Raw genomic sequence first — 22,220 nt, 5'->3', positions numbered from 1 at the left:
CTTACACCAAAACAAAATAGCACTACAGGTAATATTTGGATGAACTGTTCCTTTAAACTCCCTGGTGTTATCGGAAAATAATTCCCAATCAACAGACATTCACTCTTAATACAGATTCGGTGTGTAAAGGGTATGTGCACACCCCAAAAAAGTCTCCACGTTCAAAACACAGCTCTTTTTTAAGGGGTTTAAACATTACTCCTACGTGCATATGGTTTCCTCTCATACTACTATCACATGCAGTTCATAGGGATATGAGACTTTGAATGTACGCACTTGAGGGCCTATCTATTGCATGTGTATTTATGTTACAGCTTCAGTATCTAATTTCCATGGGTAAGTGTGTTTGTTTCCTGGGTAGAAGGACTCTTTAGTACAGTAAAGAGCCTGGCATAAGGAGGCTGGCTGGAATTTAATACAGAGTTTTGAAGTTAACCCTGGGGACTCACACATTTAACATACCATTACCCACAGTAAACAGCTTTTACAACCAAGCTGCACTCGCACAAACACAAAGGCAATATGAGAAACTTGGATATTCATGTGTGGTAATACACACTCACACACACACACAGACGCGCGCACACAGGTTACTAGGGGTTGGGGAGCTGTGTCCTTCACCGGTGCAGACAGAAAAGGGATCCATCATACCTGCCGCAGCTCTGTACGATGCCCAAATCATAATTAGACTCATTACTCATGCAGCTCACTCCTTGTATCATTCCATTCATTGCTATTTCCTTCTTGTGGACTTCAGTACATCCTCTGTATCTTTGTCTGTCTCTCTATTTCTGTACAGTACCTCTGTGCATATTTCATACACATAGTAAACACTGTCTTTCTCAATCTCTCTCTCTCTCTCACACACACACACATCTGCACGCAGGACACAATTATTGAACCATCTTTGTTGTCCCTTTATTTATCTACAGCGGCTAATGAGCATGTCTGTCAGAGCGCGAGAGACAAGAAGAGAAAAGAGAAGAGAACAAAAGAGAAGAAGACAAGGGAACAGTAAATGAAAGGAGAATGGAGTCCTGCGCCCTTTGTCCCCCGTCTGAGCCCATGAAATATAAATATCCTTAACAGAGTCAGTAGTCATATTTCATAAAACCAGGCTGGAGGGTGGAGAACAGATTTATGTGTGTAATAGAGTGATGGACTAAGGTAGGTCTGTTGTGATCCTCAGTGGACTCATGGCCGGAGCAAAGTACTTCTAAAACCATCTGTAAAAACTCATGTAACGTGCCCCAAGCCAAAGTAGTCACAATATGTTGACCTCAGTGACATCGGCAAGTTGTAAAGTAATAGTACTGCACCAGCTGTTTGCCCATGTCGCCTAAAACATATACTACTGCAATACCACAATCCACTTGAAAGGAATAAAGATTTGGGGTTCGTCCATTGTCCATGTCAGCCTAAGGGCCTGGGTTATGGTCTAAAATGACTAGTCTGTACGGCGCGTCGTCCGACCACATCCAAAGGCAAAAGTGTTTATGACTGCCAAGCTCAAAAGAGCTTGCTGGAGAGAAGCAAGACGTGGTAATCGTTTAAGGGGATAACAGCGCACATTTTCAGACAGTCTCTTCTTGGAAGGCGTTCATAGTGTTGCACTCAGAGCAGTGACAGAAATATGTAGTTGTGTTCAGAACGAAAAAAGAGAGCTAAAGTAAGAAGTTCAGAGCCTGCCAACTTTATCACCTCTGCACACCTGGCCAACCACTGCAGTAGATCAGTGTGAAAGTTACTATTAACTACTATTAAGTTAATATTCATTCATTCATTCATTTCCGTAACCGCTTATCTTGTTGGGGGTCGCGGGGGGGCTGGAGCCTATCCCAGCTGACACTGGGCTAGAGGTGGGGTACACCCTTGACAGGTCGCCAGACTATCACAGGGCTGACACATAAGCCCCTTTTACACTGCCAGATTTTCAGTGAATATTGGGCCGTTTTGCCGGCAAGCTGCAAGCGCTGAGACACACAGAGCCGGATTGGCGAGTTGATCCGAGGTGCCCAATTTTCCACCTTGTAGGGTATACATATTGGCGGAACCCTTTTGTGGTTTAAAAAGAACGAGGTGCCCTTCCGCCATGGGAGGGGCTGTTGAAGACTTGTGGGAGGAGTTGTTGATGACGGCGCACGTGCGACTCACTGGCGGTGGATAAACAGGAAACAGCTGATAGCAGGAATGAGCAGCTAGAAGCAAGAGGGAAACGCAAACCTGAAAGTAGTCTCGCGTGACCAGTCTCCCTTACTTCGGAATGAGAGTCTGGGGCGGGGGATATCCAGACCAAGTGACGGCGTTGCCGTAGGTACTGCACGTGTGTTACATGTAAAAGAGACGTACCAGAAACTCAGAGAGCAGGTTACCGGTGTGTAGTACTGTGATGTAGATTCATAATGTAGTCAGTCATGGCTCAGGCTACTACACTGAAGAAATGTGTGGATATTTGTCGGGTTTGTTCGGAGTCGTTCCTGTCATCGAAAAATAAGCACTGGATATTTTCTGTTGTACTATGGACAACAATTTGGGGAACAGCAATTCCAGGGTAGGCGGGTGTAAGGCAAAGCTAATCAGCCATTGGTCGAGGAAGTACGGAAGTACACGGTTTTGGATCCAATCACATCACTGCCGCTGGGAGCCAGCACTAGTTCTATTACAACTTTTCTATGGGAATGTCCACAGATGACAGAGTCAGCCAGCGTGCTGACGTCATCAGTGTCTGTGTAAGAGACTAACCTGAAAGACACTGTAAAGATGAGCAACTGGGGAGACAAGGAATTGCGCGTCCTCCTTGTCCTCGCAAACGAAGAGGCCATTAACCGTTAGATGACGGGGACGGTGAAGAACGGGCTGACATACGAGAGAATCGCTGAAGGACTGACCAGCTGCGGCTTCCCTCAGAGCAAGGCTGTTTACGTCACACGCTGAGCTACACGTTTTGTTACTTGCTCACGCCCCCCATTGCCCCGAAAAATGCACATTCTGAATGAACATAAGTAGGCAGGCGGCATTTTGCTGCACTCTCTGATTTTGTTTTTATACTGCTAATACTGAAAGAAGACTGATTGGGCTTTCCTGCAAATTTGCACAATTCCTATTTAAAAAGGGCTGTAGAGACAGACAACCATTCACTGTAGCCAGCGCATTAATTCCAAATGGTGAACAGACTGCTCCACTGTAACAACTTTGTAGGTATTCTATATGAGGAATAAATGGCCACCCTGCAGCAAGTCTGAATCGAGCGCTCACTCAGACCATGGTATAACATAAAGTTATAGGGGTCGGGGACATTTGAAGCTGTTCCACCATCTGACAGGCACTTGTGTTGATGCATACTGTCCCCTTAACAGCTTCATATTCCACTACTGGAACTCAGTTTATGTGGCTAGAGTTCTGGAGAGTCTTCCCATGTTTTCAAACGCACGACTCAGTTGACTCATCTGCTGACCGGTGCACTCTCACAAGTCAAACTGCAGCTCTGTCTATTCCAATATCCATTTTCGTCTTTTATGTAACCGGTGCTCCACTGTGCATATTGCTGCATGTGCCCTCCGGAGGCAAATTGAAACAGGATTTCAGCTCGAAAAATACATTTGATGAAAGTATCGAACATTTAGAAAGTTCTGTATTGAATTCAGTCTCTCAAGAGTGGTACTGAAGTTGGAGTCGAGTGTTGGTTATCGTGACAGCGCTTGTTTGTACTTGTCCGGTTTTCTCTATCTACAGGGAACGAGGAAACTTTTTTTGTGAGGAAAGCTTTGTTAAGATGGATTCTTTGTAGGCAGCAGACAGACCACTGAACATTATATCAGGAAGCAGCAGTAATTATGATTTTTTTTTTCTCCACATCCCAACTCTTTGAGATATGATATATAGCTCTCACTGGAGCTAGGCAAGCCAAATTAGGACAGAACTGTCAGGCAGTCCTTTCCTTATAACCAGATGGGCTGGAACAATACAGACAATAGCTACCTCCACTGTGTGCAAGTCTCCACTCCCTGGGAGACAAAACCATGACAAACCAGTTAGCTTTTGTAATGGTTTAATGGATATGTGTATGTGTATGTATGTGTGTGTATATTTGTGTGTGTGTGTGTGTGTGTGTGCACATGTGGTTTAAAGACAGATTATTTACTTCTCCTCAGAGTCCAGGTGCTCTCTGTTTCCAGCACAGAGAGTGGAGCAACCCATTTTGTCTGAGCACAACTATTTTGGGGATACAGCAACAATAATTTTCTATTTATTTTGTGCACAGTTTCAGTTATATTTTCCACACACTTCTATTTGCGCGTACACACTCATCAACCTCTTCAACCCATCTCCCAAACAGCCCTCTAGTGTGTGCTTGCCAACAGCAGTACCAGTATGCCCTAGAAAAAAGAAAACACTGCCCTTGGTCTATGTGTGTGTGTGTGTGTGTGTGTGTGTGTGTGTGTGTGTGTGTGTGTGCATGTGTGTGTACAAATGAGACAAAGCAGATGAATAGAGCTCAAATCAATTCCCCTCAGACAGACTTAATACAGCTCCTAATAATTGCCTGCAGATAGGGAAAGTAGTGCTGTCAAAGGGAGAAAAGAGACACAAAAACAAAAGCTGTTTCAATAGAGATCGCTTCTCTCAATTTGGCTACAAAATAAATTGCTTATTAACGATGTCTGTGGGCAAGTGGGAGGCAGCTCTGCCTCAGCTATAGGACAGTAATGACACTTAAAACCGTCTGAAAAGCAATCCGAGAGGGAGGAAGGTAAAGACTTCCTTATAAAAGAACAACCTTTAGATTAAACCTTTGATAGCAAAGCAATTCAGTCCATGACGTCCCTAAAGGCCTATACTGTATTTCATGTCTTTCATTGCGTATATACAGGAGTACTGAGGTAAGTGTGTAGCTCATGGTCACATTTGTTTTTCCAGTACTATATGTTCTTTCTATGTCTCTATCCTATCTGCCTCATCTGCAATTAACATATGGTATAACACTGCGTCCTAAATCCGCATATATAACACTGATAAGGAAAACAGAATATTACTGCGAGGTGTAAATTCATGCAGCAGCAGCTGGAACGCAATCTGCTCTGCCAGACCACATCTGGAGGTGCTCTATCTCACTGATAAGATCTCAGTCTGTAATCTATAAAATCTATACAGCTTGCTGCCATGAGAAAGTATCTGTACATTAGCTGAGGACAGCAGGTGACAGTTTATTGACTATCTGACACCCAAAGTCTTGGAACCTGCTGATCTATGGCACGTTGACAATTTCTTATCACTGCACAGACAGACAGAATGTTGATGACAAAAAGCATGCATAAAATAAAAACATCTGGTGTGAAAGCACGGTGCGATCAGGTGTCATGATTCTGAGAACCTGTTTAGTTAAAGATCACATTATTGATACGGGGGAAACAGAGCCTCTGTCACCAAGTCACATATGCACCATGCCACCGCTTTCACTGCCAGGCATTAAACTTTTACAGTCTTCCGATATTGAGAGTAATGAGACGCAGTACTTCTCTGCTGCAGTTGCTGGTACTGCTACAGCTACAGCAAAGTCTACAGAAGTGGTGGAGGTGCAGTATTCAGATCCTTTGTACTTTAAGTGACGCTATGTAACATCTGAATGAAGAAAGGGCATCCATTTCTTAACCAGCTCAGTTGCCAGAAGAAAATGTTGTCATTACACATTTCTGCATCCCATGAATATTTGCATGTTGCATATGGATCATATCAATGTTTGTAAAGTGACATAGTGTCTCATCTGACTTTGTCATCTGGAGGTGGAGAGAATGCTGGATGGCGTGTCACGTAGGTGAGATGGCTGCAAGGCTGCACACCACTATTCGAGAGTTACAATTGACAAAACAGTTGTGATTGAGCAAGTCATTACTGTTTTTCTAGCAGCTTTTAGGCACCAAACACGGGTGTTTTGTAGTGACCTGTCAATGCTTTTCTAGTGGCTTTTCAGGCACCAAACATGGGTGTTTTGTAGTGACCTGTCAATGCTTTTCTAGCAGCTTTTCAGGCACCAAACATGGGTGTTTTGTAGTGACCTGTCAATGCTTTTCTAGTGGCTTTTTAGGCACCAAACATGGGTGTTTTGTAGTGACCTGTCAATGCTTTTCTAGCAGCTTTTTAGGCACCAAACATGGGTGTTTTGTAGTGACCTGTCAATGCTTTTCTAGCAGCTTTTCAGGCACCAAACATGGGTGTTTTGTAGTGACCTGTCAATGCTTTTCTAGTGGCTTTTTAGGCGCCAAACATGGGTGTTTTGTAGTGACCTGTCAATGCTTTTCTAGCAGCTTTTCAGGCACCAAACACGGGTGTTTTGTAGTGACCTGTCAATGCTTTTCTAGCAGCTTTTCAGGCACCAAACATGGGTGTTTTGTAGTGACCTGTCAATGCTTTTCTAGTGGCTTTTTAGGCGTCAAACATGGGTGTTTTGTAGTGACCTGTCAATGCTTTTCTAGCAGCTTTTTAGGCGCCAAACATGGGTGTTTTGTAGTGACCTGTCAATGCTTTTCTAGCGGATTTTTAGACACTAAACATGGGTGTTTTGTAGTGACCTGTCAATGCTTTTCTAGCAGCTTTTCAGGCACCAAACATGGGTGTTTCGTAGTGACCTGTCAATGCTTTTCTAGTGGATTTTTAGGTGCCAAACATGGGTGTTTTGTAGTGACCTGTCAATGCTTTTCTAGCGGATTTTTAGACACTAAACATGGGTGTTTTGTAGTGACCTGTCAATGCTTTTCTAGCGGATTTTTAGGCGCCAAACATGGGTGTTATGTAGTGACCTGTCAATGCTTTTTAGCGGCTTTTTAGGCGCCAGACATGGGTATTTTATAGTGACCTGTCAATGGTTTCCTAGCGGCTTTTTAGACACTAAACATGGGTGTTTTGTAGTGACCTGTCAATGCTTTTCTAATGGCTTTTTAGGCGGCAAACATGGGTGTTTTGTAGTGATCTGTCAATGCTTTTCTAGCAGCTTTTTAGGCACCAAACATGGGTGTTTTGTAGTGACCTGTCAATGCTTTTCTAGCGGCTTTTTAGGCGCCAAACATGGGTGTTTTGTAGTGACCTGTCAATGCTTTTCTAGCAGATTTTTAGGCACCAAACATATGTGTTTTGTAGTGACCTGTCAATGCTTTTCTAGCGGATTTTTAGGCACCAAACATGGGTGTTTTGTAGTGACTTGTCAATGCTTTTCTAGCGGCTTTTTAGGCACCAAACATGGGTGTTTTGTAGTGACTCGTCACTGCTTTTCCAGCAGGGATAGTGGCAAGAAAAATAGTTGATTTTTGGTGAGACATCACTGATTTCCAGCAGCGATCGTTCCCCCAAAGCCAGGTATTTTTAAGCTAAAGCATGATCTTTTCCGAACCATAATTAGGTGGTTTTTGTGCCTAAATCTAACCACCAAACGTTAACCACAGTGCTGTTGAAATGTTGAGCTATAGTATATCCACTATGTAATAACATGCAAGTGTAACTTGTCCATGATTTCCAAAAAACATACAAGGCCAACATTTTTTGGGGGCAACTGGGTTGCTTTAATGAATGAAAAATTGATCTCATAAGCAATTAAACACAATTTTTCTCTGTTCTGTACAATCAGGTTTTGCTGCTACAACCTTACGTGGTCTGATAGAACATGTAGCTAATGGTGGCTAATGTTAGCAAACTTTTAGTTGCCGTGTAATATTAGTGCTGTGTAACATCATTTACCGTAGTTATGAATCCTTTTAACTTGTGCTACTGTTCCACCACATTTAAGCGTTTAACATTATCCTGCGATTGCCACTTTTGGCCAAAGCGGCCACTGTTTAGTGAAAGTTAGGTCACTTTAAGTAAAAGTAATAACACCACAATGTGAAAACACACCTTTACAAATACTGTAAAACTTCTATTAAACACCCAGTCCCTTTTACTAGCCCAATGTGGCTACACATTTTGACAAATAAACGCCTGTTTCAATTAGATGCCTGGTGTGGTTGCCAAGCTGTTCAATTTTAATAGAAGTTTTTGGATGTATAAAACCAGGTCGTTAGCTACCCACTCAAGCTAATGTTAGTTAGCTGCTTTGATCGTGCATACAAATATAACCATGAGCACCAAAGAAGACCGCCATTGACTCCCTTCCTCTGAAACTGTAAAACAGTCAGAATATTCGTCCATTCTTTGATAACCCTATGAGTTATTCAAATTCCTTTGGTCCATAAGGGTTCACCGATCAAAAGAATCACAAGTGTTTTTCATAAAATTAATCCAAGCAAGTATTGTTTTCACAGGATAAAGTGGTGTGTTATGTTGGTATGCTGGGTGCCTTCACCCTCGGGTAGCGTGAAATGATTGTTGTAACTCTCTCCGATGGGCCGTCTGTCGGGGCTAGATGACATGAATGACTCATATTTGATATGTTATTTGAAGCCTAATTTTTCTACAGGTAATATTCATACTGGTTTATATAAACAATTTGACCATATTTCCTCATCTTTGCTGAGCAACAGTAGCCTGGTTCCAGACCATAGACCCCGCCCACTCAACTGAGTAGGCTTGCATCTCTGGTCTGGCATACTGCAATGAATTTGCGATTTATCTCGTCCAAATGATGGACGGACCAATGAACGCTGGGGGTGGGGGCGGGTCTAGTGATTAGTCAATCAGCGCCACGCTGATGTCAAGCTGTACGCCGGTGGGTAACTGGTGAGGATAGCAACAATGGCGACCGCTACAGATCCTACAGACCACATTGATGATGCTATTGAGGTATTTCGCCACTACTCGCGTTAATGGAGGACCAAATTAAGGAAGCTGCTAAACTGGATTGAACGGCGATGCAGCTGGGCGTGCACGACGACGGAGACATTTTAAACGGGCAATGCTCGCTTGTTTTCGGCACCCCCGAGGCATGGATACTAATGACGTCAGATTCTGGGTGAGTCGCTGATCTCTACTGATTGGTTAGGGAAAAATCTAATTCCCTCCCTCTTGTAAATCGCCTTCAATGGAGGCGATGTCAGACTGAAGGTTCTGGGAGCTTCAGTTCTGTGATTTTAGCAAATAATAGCCTGGGCTACTAATTGAAGTTTTACGGTAAAAGTCCTGCATTAAAAACATTTTACTTTTTTTTTTTTTTTTTTTACTTTTTATCTTTACAAGATAAGATAAGATAAGATACACCTTTATTGTTCCCATAATTGAGAAATTCCAGTGTTACAGCAGTCAAGGAGAAAAGAGTCAGATTAAAGATTTCAAATTTAAACTTAAAAAATTTAAATAACTAGGCATGCAAATAAGTACAAAAATACAAGAGACAGCGATAAATAACAATAACAATGCTAATAATAATAATAATAATAATAATAGGAAGTGGATAATAATGAGCAGCAGTGAATGAAAAATGACCAGTGGATAAGGTGCAAGTGATTGTATGTGCAAAAACAGCAGAGTGCTGTGGTGTCCATAAAGTGTCCATAGTGTCAATAAAGTGTCCATGGTCCAGTTTACTGTGAGCAGTGCTGGTTATGTAGCTTGACAGCAGCAGGCAGGAAGGACCTGCGATAGCGTTCCTTCACACACTTTGGGTGAATTAGTCACTGAAGGTGCTCTCCAGAGCTTTTATCTCCTCCTGCAGAGGATGGGAGTCAAATGACGACACCTACACTTACATTTAGGTAGTACCTTAAATAACAATCATCATTTATCTAACATGCAAAACCTTAATCTGCAAAATAACTAGTACTTGCAGCTTTCAAATAAACGTAGTGAGAAGTAGTAGTAGTGGTAGTAGTAAGTTACACAAACTAGAATATTTAGATTAAGGAGGCTACAAATGAAGAAACGGAAGATGCCTACGTGATTTCCACCCACGCACATCCAGACGGTGTCACATTCTCATGTTTCTTGTCTTGTGTTTCCTGTTTTATTTTGAAACTCACGTCTTGTCTTGTTTCAGGTCTGCTCCTGTTTGATTTCCTGCACCTGTCCTAATGTGTCACACCTGTATCTCGTTGCCTCCCCTATTTAGTCTCTGTGTTTCCCTTTGTCTGTGCCAGTTTGTCTTGTACTTTGAGTCAGCGGTTTCTTTGTTAGTTTGTTTTCCTTGTGATATTGACCCACTTTTTGGACTTAATTAAATTTGGACCTTGTTTTGAACTTAATTCCTTAGTAGTAGTGGTAGTGGTAAGTTACACAAACTAGAGTATTTAAATAAAGCAGGCTACACATTAACTAAACATTGAAAAACGGCTTTGCCATACACTAAAACAACTCTGAGCCAACTTCAAACTTGCATTTATTCAAACATTTTGCAAGTGGGTGAGCAAGCGGCGTGTTCTGAGTCTCCCTCATCAAACTCACTTGTCAGCCAGGAGAAGCAATCACAGGTGTGATATAAGGAACTCACTTCATCACGAGCTCCACATATACATCACAGTGTGCTGGAACAGACTTATAATCACATTGCACGCATAGTCTGACAGCCTATTTCCTGCTCTTGACAACACCTGGCTGAATTATCTCCATTTTATCTGCTACTACCAACAACAAATACAGACTTAAAAACAGTCAACTAAAGATGGTGGCATGAATCTTTACACACACACATATTAAATGTGAAAGCAAGGGACACTGAAGAAGCTAGAGTGATCTCCTCAGGCAGCTTGTTCCACTGTAATGGCACCCTCACTGAGAGACGGAGAGAGAGAGACAATTACTTTTGGGTCACTGAACTAAGATGATACAGACACAGAATCCATTTCTTGGCTGTTGGTGAGATCCGACATCCTTCTGTGTAAGAGAGTTTGCATGTAGAGCATTTATTGATGTGATTCTTTGATGCCGACCATATGCATCAACAACAAAAAGACATATTCACCAAACATTTGCATAAGAAAACACAGGAGCTAATAACCCAGGAAAATGAAACCTAGCTGGACATCAGCAAGTGAATGCATAAGGATAATTGGAGCCAAGCCTCTCTCTCTCTTCATCTCTTGGTTTGAGAATACATAAATAAAACGATCAGATCAGAGCTGCTGTAACTATGACGGTGGCAGCATTGTTAACCCCGAAGCCAGTGTGTGTGTGTACATGTCTGTGTGCGCCACTGTGTTTCTGTGTGTGCATGCAAATGTAAGCGAGTGGTGGCTGACCCTACGGCGCAGAACAGCAATCTGTTCTCTGCGAGACACTAAAAAAGAAACTGCTCTACCGTCTGGTCTGTCAGTGTGTGCGAATTAATGTGTGCTTGTGTACACGTTTGTATGCACCTGCTCAAGTGTGTCTTTTGGGTTTGTGTGTGTTTGCACTTGCATGCATTTGTGTGGGCTTGCTAACAAATAAAAGTGTGTGTATGTGTGGGTGGGGGTGTTGTTTGAACTCGAAACACGATAACCCACCTTTTTTTTTTTCTGCAGCTTTCCCTTTCTTCTCCAAAAATAGGCACTCCTTTCGTTACCTCACATGAATGCCTTTTAAATCTCCTTTCGAGAGATTTGGGTGTAAACCTGTTTCTAGTTGAAAAAGCTAAGCTGTGGAACCACGAGCCTAAAAATAAAACTTGTGTGACATTTGGTAAGCCTTTTATGGCATTTGATTTGCAATGTCTTCGTCTACAGAAGGATCGCTGCTGTGCTTATTATAAGGAGCAGAGGTCAATGGACAAGGTCTGAGGACATCACACAAGCAACAGTGTCTACAAGATCACTCCATTTCTGCACTGTTAATAGTAAAACATGAAAATGAGCTCTCATTAAACTAGAATGGAAGGAGTCTCTGTCTGTCTGTATGTCTGTCCTTCGATTTCCTCGACAATCCTTCATCCAATTCACCCCCCACTTGGCGAGTGTATATGTGAGGACCCAAAGAAGTGCAGTGTCAAGTGCGAGCTACTAGACATAGGTGTAAGGTAAGCTAGTTCAAAGCTCCATGAGTCTGGGTTAGTTGTAAGAACATGTAAGAAAGTACGTACCTACTGAAAGCAAAATTTGAATAGAGGCAACTTGGGTCACACAAATGCATACACACACAGACACACACACAGACACACATAGTGTCACATTTTGAACGCACTGGTTTAAAACAGCTCCAATATTAAGACAGAAATATCAAAATGTTACAACCATCCCCCGTCTCCCCTAGTTATTAGTAGTTTGAAATTTATGCTTTTGCTCTGGGAAATAGTCTGGTCCCATATTTCTAGCTGTTAGCAAATGACACATATACTTTAGCATTGCTAGGGGATGCAAATATGTCATGGCAGGTGTATTTCTCAGGACCCAAGGAAGCTCAGTATTGAGTGTGAAGTTTGGTTGAGTGGTTCTCAAGAAAGCTGCATGCTGCAATGCCTCAAGCCAAGCAACAGGCAATTTTGAACGGGCACTGCACTAAATACAAAAGAAGAATCACAGACACAAATGGTTTCAGTAACACATGTGTTCATGTGTTGTGTACAGTACCTGTGATAGCATGATGGGAGAAGGCCTCTACATAGGTCAGGTAGTTGTGAGGACAGTGTTTCTTAAGCCACTTGCAGACATCCTGCTGAGTCCACAGCACCACGGGTTTGGACAGACTGGACAGAGTAGGACTGGTGTGATACACAGTGAAGGCTTCACCTGGACGCAGCTGAAACACACAAGAAGCAATAAACTTTATATTAAGGACTGGACTGTAATGTGTGTGTGTGTGTGTGTGTGTGTGTGTGTGTGTGTTTGTACTGTAGGTAGAGGACCTGCAAAACAGAGCCACTGAGTGTGAGTGTATGTGCATATTTGTGTTTTAATTTCCTGAGGTACAACATGATGCAAGTTGGAACATTACTTTTTTATTGCCTTTTTTTAGATAATCACCTTGTAATTGCTCGCGCTTACTTAAATATGCAACGTGCTGGATTTTCTCATTAACGTGAAATTAGCTGGGATGATGTGTTCTTATACAGTTTGCAACAAAAGCCCTTCTGGTGGTGTAGTAAATCACACACACACACACACACACACACACACACACACACGCCCACACAAAAATGTGCATAGTGCAAATAAAGTACTGTAATGGAAAGCAGCTTATTAAGGGTTTATACAGTATTGTGTAGCCTGCAGTAATATCTCTCATTTCTAGCAGATAAAAGCCAAAAATGTACACGTTAACTTTAACCACTTACGGGGATAGTTTGGATCCTTTGAAGTGGGGCTGTGTGAGGTCAGGGTACTTATCCATACTCAGTGTATTACCTGCAGTACATGTCGGCTGGCACACCCCCAGTTCGGAGATACAGGCAGGAGTACCACCATGTAAGCTAAGCAATGTATTGCTGTGGACGCAGGCTGCCACATAGGTCGACTTTGCAAGCAGCTTATTACAACCAACACTTATGTTTATTGTAAGGCAGCGCCCTCTAGTGTCTGTCGTAATTATTACGGAACCAGAGGAGGAAGTGAGTTGATGTAGCATAAAAAGCGACAAAATCCGTGTGATGTTGTATAAAGATGGAAGAAGGCCCTGAAGGATGAGTGGGAGAGATGCTGGATGGATCAAACAAGCACAGGACTTTCACCCAGGAGACTGGAGTTCGTGGCCAGAATAACATCATAGCATAGTATGCTAGTATGTTTAGCACACTACAGTGGTGATGTATGTTGTACATGATGTGACACACATGGTGTAACGTACATGACATGACGTATATGTAAAGATTATTTTCTTGGGCTTTTTTTCCTTTTAATTGATTGGACAGAATCTAGTGTGAAAGGGCGAGAGAAAGAAGAGGGGATGGCATGCAGCAAAGTACCGCAGGCTGGAATCTAATCCACGGATGTTGCAGTAAGGACATTCCCTTTGTGCATGGGATGCCTGCTCTACCCACATGACATCTTTCATGTGCCATGCATCATGTTACGTTAATGACAATAACTTCTTCAAAGCCTTCTGTTACCGCTTATCCTGCTGGGAGTCATTGGTCGGGAGTAGAGCCTATCCCAGCTGACATTAGGCGAGAGGGGGGGTACACTCTGGACAGTTCGCCAGACTATCACAGGGCTACCAAACCATAATATTCTCTCTAAACCTAACCACCTAGTTTTCTTTCCCAGACCTAACTACTGAGTTTTACAGCGTAAAGGCAACCACCATAACATTAAGGATGTGTTTCAAACTGCAACCGTTAGTATAACCCAGTAGTATAAGTCATTTTGGGGACGGTCATATATGTCGTTTAAGTAGCCAGTGGAAATCAACCTATTATTTCATTTAGGTATGAATGTTGTTGGATGGGGCTGCCCCTTAAAAAACTTTTTTAAGACAGCACAGTGGTGCAGTGGTTTGCATTGTTGCCTCACAGCAAAGAGGTTCCTGGTTCAAACCCAGGATGGAGTGCTCTGTAGGGAGCCCTTTTGTGCGGAGTATGCATGTTCGCCCCGTGTCTCCAGCTTGCTCCCACAGTCCAAAGACATGCAAGTTAATTGGTGACTCTAAATCGGCCGTAGGTGTGAATGTGAGTGTGAATGGTTGTCTGTCTCTATGAGTTAGCCCTGTGATAGTCTGGTGATCTGTCCAAGGTGTACCCCGCCTCTCGCCCAGTGTCAGCTGGGATGGGCTCCAGTCCCCCTGCCACCCCTAACAGGATAACTGATTACGGAAATGAATTAACATATTTAGATTTTTTTTTTTACTGCTTTACCTTGGTACCTTTCAGAGCCATTTTCCAATGGGGACCTGAAGTCACTATATCGCTCTTCTTCGCTGCCAGACTCCTTTGAGGAAAACAATGATTTAACATTACTGAACACATCGATGTTAGTTTGTTTTAGTGTGGGACTATGGTGTTTAAAAGGTTAGTTCAGATTCACCAAAGTCACACAATAACACAATAAACTAACTGATTGAGGCAGCGGTAGACCAGCAGCTTCCGTGTATGCTCGTGTTTAGCGAGCATACACTGAAACTGTTATTAATGTTTTAGGTGGGACTTTTTTAGGTGAATAAAATAAGTTTTGCTGCTGCCCTCGTCCACAGCAGTACATGGTTCAGCTTCTAGGTCGCTACTCCTCTCTGCTTCTCTAAACTGGAGGCATGCCACCTGCCAGCTACTGTAGGTAATAAGCTCCTCATGCAAACCCACTTAAAAACCATCTCTTTGATTTTTTAAAAAAAGGTTATTGTCTGCCCTTCACATTCTGAAATTCACATAATTAGCTCAAATGTAACCCAAATTGCCAGTAACATAAGGTCTGAGAGCTTGTAGGCATAGAAGGGCAAACAGATGCTGATTCTTTTAATTAATAGGAGCACTCAGTTTTGTGCCTTACAACCCTAATTTAGAGAGACAAATGTAAGGCTGCTATCACCATATTTTCTCACACATTACATTATTCCAGTTCTGTACAATGTGACACACTTTACCACTCTGCCAACAACATATCTTGATACAGTAATTACATTCCATATATTATTTCTACCAGGATGGGCTGCGTAGAGTTGTGGCTGCTGTGGTCTTCTTTCGGAGGTAATTTTTTATGACAGCAGTACCTTCATTATGCAGCCAATGCTGCATTAGTATGATTCTGTCATATTTATCTGTCTTTATTCCACTCATACTCAATTTTCCTCTCTCTTCACACACCTTCCACTGACCCCAAAGATGTCAGGCTTTTCTCTATGCAGGGAATTAATATGGACATTAATAAAGTCACAACCACTTCATATGGGCAGGAAACACAGCCACTTCTTGTCCCCTCAGCTCTCTCTCTCTTGTGTGACTTAGTCTCATATCTAATCCATTCATTCATGCTCTGACTGTGCCAACTCCACAACAAAGGCTTTGGCTGATTTTCAACAGAAAAACACAGAACTGCTGCCAAACGTTCCACTCCATAACTGACTGCATTTAATGGGATTATGTATGCTGAAATGTCATACACACAAATGCAACTTGCACACACTCTTGTAGCTTAATATCCAATGTCCCAGCCACTTTTCTTGTTAATGACACAAAGACCAGCTCCCAGAGCACCTTCACATCTCAATATGTGATAGACACAGGCCCATAACTATTTACATCTTTGCCTACTGCTATAATGAGATCTCCTCCTGTCAATTTAAGCACCAATCAGCCCTATCAAGTTCTGGCTGGTCCACCAGCTAAGAGCGTTCTGCTTTGTAGGCCTTAATTGAAAACAACTCCATTTCTCCGCTCCAGTGTGTTTGCTCGTTTCCTAATTACACACATACTTCTAACCCGACTCAATGGAGCGCTGAGGCCATTTTAATAACCTAAATTTACTGCTCGGCCCCCCATCATTAATTGAGATTGAGTTGGGAGAGGTGTGGAGATGCTCTCTCGTGTGGATGATTGAGTGTGGACACTCAGTTGAGTGGGGGTAAAAATTCTCCCTCGTGTTTGGGTGGCCATAACGTCAGCTGCAAGCCTGCTGATTTAGTCCCGAGCGTTTCTACAAACCTCATGTTGACATAGTTGAGTAAATATTGGACTGAGTGGGGGCTGCAAATGCCTGGACAATCATTAAGTATGATAAATTCAACAAGACAAATAGATTTTTGATGAGATCAAGTCAAAGGCAACAAGACCTGCTGTTTGCGCTCTCAGGACCAAACAGAAAGGTCATAATCAGATGACCTCAAGGGCAGAGAGTCTTTGCAGAGTGATGGTGAGTTAACTTTTGTTCAGAGTTTACAGTATTTTTGAATATGCTTTGGCTGCGCATGATCAACAAAAATGATGGCAAAACATAGTAATAACAATCATTTACCATCCCTGTTATATGGCGACTGACCTTGTTCTCTGTTCTGAGGGTAAGGACCTCTCAAATCTATTTTTTTTTTGCCAATATGCGGACATTTACGGCTGCTGTTCTTATTCCCTGAGTTAGCAGCTAACTGCTAACAGCTACGCTTTAAATTTCGTGTGGTGGGTCACACACATAGAAGATCATCATAACATCACACCCATCCTGCAGCTGTCCTGTTTATACAGACACCATTTCCGCGCTGACCACTCTACAATCCATTCTACAATCATATCTTATACGCAGCACGACAAAGTGGCTTAATGGCATGATATTCCTGCCTTGAACAGGTGTGTAAAAGGGCTTATAGACTGTAGTGACACCCCACAGACAGCCTGTCACTCAAGATGCCTCTGCCTTAAATATGTGTAATTTTGGACCTAATCTAATGTAAATGGGTAAGTTATAAAAAAATTCACCCCCTGTACAGTTGTTATGAAGTTGAAATTAGCTATAGAGACCCAAACCATATTCTGTTCGAGGCTGTAAACATGTTTACAGTTAGAATTTTAAACATAAGGATTTATTCTGTTTTGGAGCCAGTCTCAAGTGGCCATTTGATGAAGTGCAGTTTTTGGCACTTCTGCATTGGCTTCATCTTTCAGCCTTGGAGGTTGCTGCTTGGTTTGGCACTGCTCTTGGTTTTGTTTTCTCAGTGCCTCATCTGTGTGTCTGTAGGCTGACGGTAAATACCACCAGCAGTAACTTACACTACAGAGCTAGCCACTTATCATACAGGCATAAGCATATTTTACGAAATGTTGTTCCCCAGGGGGGTTTTGAATGGATCAGGGTAATAGGTTTGAACTGTGAGTGTTGGTGATACAGGCAGGAGTATTTTAGTTTTTGCCTCTCTTTTTAATTGTGAAGTTTAAGAAGAAAATATACAAAATTCAAAACACGATAGAACATGATAGGCCATGTCTGAAGCAGGGACCAAATGTGTTTGACATGGACTTGATGAGCACTGTGTTGCACGACAAAAGAAAGGTAAAGGTGTGTAAAAATCATGTGATTTGAAAGTCATTTGTCAACAGGAGATATATTGGGTAACAGGGCACACACCAGTGGTGTCTTGATGTGCATCATCCAGAGCTGGCACGAATCAATCCTTTTTCTTAACACTGATGCACTTCAACTCTCCAGAAGACAGCAGTTATACCATAGGCACTACTTGTGCAATCTCGGAACCCATCAGCTACCATCTGATGATGATAAAGGCTCTGGGGGCAATGGCCAATATTTCCAGTGATCTGATGTAGCCAGCTAATATCTGGACTAAAACTTCCTCTGCTACGTGCAGCTCATGTACAGTTTGATTGGCCACCCAACATTTTGGTGAATCTCGAAAAAAGGTATTTGTATATGAATGCCGATAAATTTGAAAAAACAAAAAGCCAATATTAAGTGAAATCATTGTCAGATGATAGTCAGTGGGTTCAGAGATTGCATTTCAGCCAATGCCCTCTGCCTTTTTCTGGCCTTTACACGGACTGTTTACCTACAGGCAACCGAAGCCCGCTCAAATGTGATTGGCAGTCTTACAAAAGGAAACCAGAACTCTTGCAATATCAAAATCTTGTATCGCTACCTACAGATTCTGCATACATATGCAGATGTCTGTTTATAGAGGTTACTGCTACTGGGACCACTTCTGTTGTCTGTATAGTGTGTTCTGTGTGTGCCATGGGTGTCAAGCAGGTGCTGCTTACGTGATGCTGCCAATGTATATTGCACTAACAACTGGAAAGGAGAGCAGATTTCCCTGCTGGCTCCACAACCCCTAACATTAAATCATACAATAAATCAACACTATTACAGATAGTGCTGTTAAAAATTCAGCAGGCAGATTCATAATAATCCAGGGACCTGTGAGAAAATAAATTTCAATAAATAGTGTATATGTGCTGCCGAAAAGATGACCCAACAATCTGAAATAACTTATCTTTAAAATGCTACATGGCATTGCATCATCTTAGAAGAAATAAAATAAATGACTTTAGATCGACTGCGGCATCATTTAGTAGCCATAACAAATCTGGAAAACAGATACAAATCTTTGCTTATAAGTCGTAATGATTAATTGTTGAATATTTTATGACTCACATTTGTTGACGTTTATTTAACTGCACAGTGTATGCCATAAAAAAACTCCACAGGAAAAAAAAAAAGACAGATGACAGACAGATAGAGAGGGTGAACAAAGACAGACAAAAAACGACAAAAAGAAAAAGCAGACAGTGCGCGGGGGAGTGGGGTACTCTTTGCGTGAGTAATGGCCTTCATCATCAAGAAGCCAGACAGAAGGGAAATAGAATGATAGCTCCCCATCATCCCTCCTTCTCTCGTCTTCCTCCCTCGCTTTTCTTCCGCCACTCTCCGGCCATCCATCAGACTGTATCTCCTCTGGCCAGTTCTCTATCGTCCCTGTTCACCCTTTACTACCTCCTCCACTCCTCCCGAGACCTACTTCTGTCCAGCGGGAGGAGCTCCCTCATTCATTACGTACAGGGGAGGAGGGGGGAGATGGAGGTGGTGGGGAGGGGGTGCAGAAGCAAAGTGGAGGCTGTATACGGAGCGGAAGTCTATTGAGAGGTGGAGGACAGAAAGGAAGGAGAGAAAAAGGGGGACGGTAATAGATATGCAGTGATATGTTGTAGTCAGCACCCAAATGGCTGGCACAGTAAGGCCAAGTCACGTGATTTTAGGTCTTATTTGATTTAACATCAAAATATTCGAGAGTTCCAAGTTTCAAAAGAATTACCCTCAACAAATAGCCTAACTTTTTGGAAAATTTGTTTATTTACTGTGTCTGTGCAGTACATATGAAGCTACAGCCAATTACCTTAGCTTAGCATAAAAACTCTCAGAACTAACCTAGCTTAGTCTGGCTCACAGGATGTAGACTGTGCATGTCATTGCCCGCCTATTTTAGACATGTTACGGTTGTCAAAACCCCGATGCTACCTGCAACTAGTCTGACATAGCCAGATCTAGCCTACACACGTGGCCCCACCATTGTGAGCATTTATACTTGTGTGGTAGTGTGTCTGTGTCACTCTGCAGTTACACCTCCGAAATGCTAGTCAGCTTTGGGGTTTCTGTGAAGTGCTGTAAAATTTAGTTGATTCAAAACACACATTAAACACACATTAAACATGGCTTAATAGAGACAATTTCAAACATGTACACAAATCAGCTTCGCTATAACTCACAGACTAAACATTTGTCTTTTGCTGGACACATTTTCTCCACAAATACAGCATGCTAATGTTTATAGCACAAGCCTATGGCATTTTACATTGTATAAATTAGCCTAGTGGCTAGCGGACTTTTCCTTTGCTCATATGAAGCCAGGAACAACAGCAACATTTAACAAAGGTAATGTTACATAATTTGGCTCCATTACAACTCACAAGGTTCACCAACAAAACAACTGTCTCATACTAAACACGCTCTCCAAACAAATATAACATGCTAACGTTATTAGCACAAGCCTATAGCATTTTACATTGTATAAATTAGCCTAGGGATTAGTGGAGATTTCCTCTACCCATATGCAAGCAGGATAAATCACACGCAAGACTTAAAATGCTATTTTGTTTCTTCAAAATTAATTGTTTCTTATCTGTGAAATTAAAGTAAATAAAAGCTTTGTTTTCACTGAGGGAAATGGTTTCAGCTTACAAAAATAGACAGGTCTGCATCATCGCAACCTGTAGACGTCTCTGGGGAGGTGCACATCAGGCTACAGCATAGGCTCTATGTTGACACAGAGCCTAAACCATAGGTACAGCGTCGATCTGACGCGAAGTATAAATCCTGCTTTAGTGTGGAATTATGTTGTGTTCAGCCAGACCTTTCTCCAGTGCTGGCACAGCATGAGATAGGTCTGGCTATGTGAGACTAAACCTGGCTCTGTCAGAACGTAATACAATCTGCCTTCGAGCACGTAGCCGTCACTAATTCACATGTTACAATATCTTTGTTTAATCTGTACAAAAAAATGACATCACCAGGCAACCAGGAAGTCACTGCACCTGTCCAAGAAATAGTCCCGCACATAACCCACATAAAACCGGAACTTGTTATTTTTACACTAAGGTTAATGTATCCTAATACAACGGTTTGTATAATAACAACAAATTAACATCCCATGAATAATGTTATTTTCTTAATTCAAAGTTACATAGGTTAGGTTTAAGCAAACTGAGTTCCTTTGATTAGGTTTAGGAAAATAAAAATAATGACAACATACCTTTAATCAATTTAAAGTTCACTTGGTTTTACATGGTATTGACCACAGGCCTCCTGGGGGAAAGGACGGATGGGAAAGTCTTGTTTTGCGACCCATCCACTCCCCCAACCTGCTGCCTAATGCAGACTACTTCTTTTTTTACTACCGTCGGTGCATTGGTCACATGATCGCGCCCTTCCTGATTAATATATAACATAACATAAGCTTTAACGGTGCAGGTGAGAGAAGTATATTATACCTCATGGCCACAACCAGGCTAGCTGTTTCCTGCTCTCTATACTGAGCTTTGAGCTAATGGCTGCTGACTGTAGCTTCACATTTGGTGTACAAGGGTAGTATCTCCTCATATAATTCTTTCATTGACCCAGAATGTTGACCTGTTCTTTTAATTTATACTATAACTTCATCTTCATGGAAATTAATGCAAAGGCACCCAATAAATTAAAATAAATTACAATGAGCTAATATGCTATTTTAAGGTGTCGCAATATATTCAGCAAGATGAGTTCTGTCTTTGTGTTATTCCCTGTCCTCCTGCTTCCTCAGATCCTTTTTCACTTCCTAGTCCACAGACTCTGACTTTCTTCTCTGCACCTCTCTATTGATCATTCTGTTTGTATCCTCGAACAGCTTATTTGTCCTTCCCTGCTTACTTTGTTCTATCATGTCTCTTATCCCCCCCTTTACTTGCTCCTCATAAATTTTATCCTCTGCCTGCCTGACACCCTCCCTCTTCCCCCCCTCCGTCCTCCCTCTCTCTTGTTTCCTCCCTTCGATCTTTCTTCTGCCTTCTGCACACCAAGATACTTTCTGCCCATTTATGTGCCTGTATTTCTGTGTGTGTGTGTGTGTGTGTGTGTGTGTGTGTGTGTGTTTGTGAGTGCGAGTGCATGCCCTGCCTCTCAGTGTAACTGGATCAGGGATTAGCCAAAAGTCAGGGGAGCGTGGGGAATCCTTAAAATTCACTCTTTGTGACCGATAACGCCTCTCTTCCGATGGCTGCCTCTGTCTCTGCACATCCACACCCAGCCTGACATTGATCAATGATGCTACGCCAATTAGCAGTAAATATCTGTGTGTGTACGTGTGTGTGTGTTTGAGTGAGTGAATCTCTGTTTGATAATCTGTACATCATGTACTGTAGCTCACACCTGCCTTTC

General features: G+C 42.2%; 1 protein-coding gene across 1 annotated transcript in view; it reads right to left on the bottom strand.

Moving 5' to 3' along the window:
- Positions 1 to 22,220, bottom strand: part of samd10b (sterile alpha motif domain containing 10b) — a 73,033-nt gene that overhangs the window by 12,642 nt on the left and 38,171 nt on the right. Inside the window, exon 3 of the mRNA XM_049580853.1 lies at positions 12,459 to 12,627. Coding sequence (XP_049436810.1) covers positions 12,459 to 12,627 — 169 coding nt within the window. The remainder of the gene's footprint in view (positions 1 to 12,458; positions 12,628 to 22,220) is intronic.

Source organism: Epinephelus fuscoguttatus, linkage group LG7 (assembly GCF_011397635.1).
Source record: "Epinephelus fuscoguttatus linkage group LG7, E.fuscoguttatus.final_Chr_v1".
In the NCBI taxonomy this organism is placed as follows: domain Eukaryota; kingdom Metazoa; phylum Chordata; class Actinopteri; order Perciformes; family Serranidae; genus Epinephelus; species Epinephelus fuscoguttatus.
Note: the sequence above shows the minus strand (reverse complement) of the source record. Positions and strands in the feature narration are given on the sequence as shown.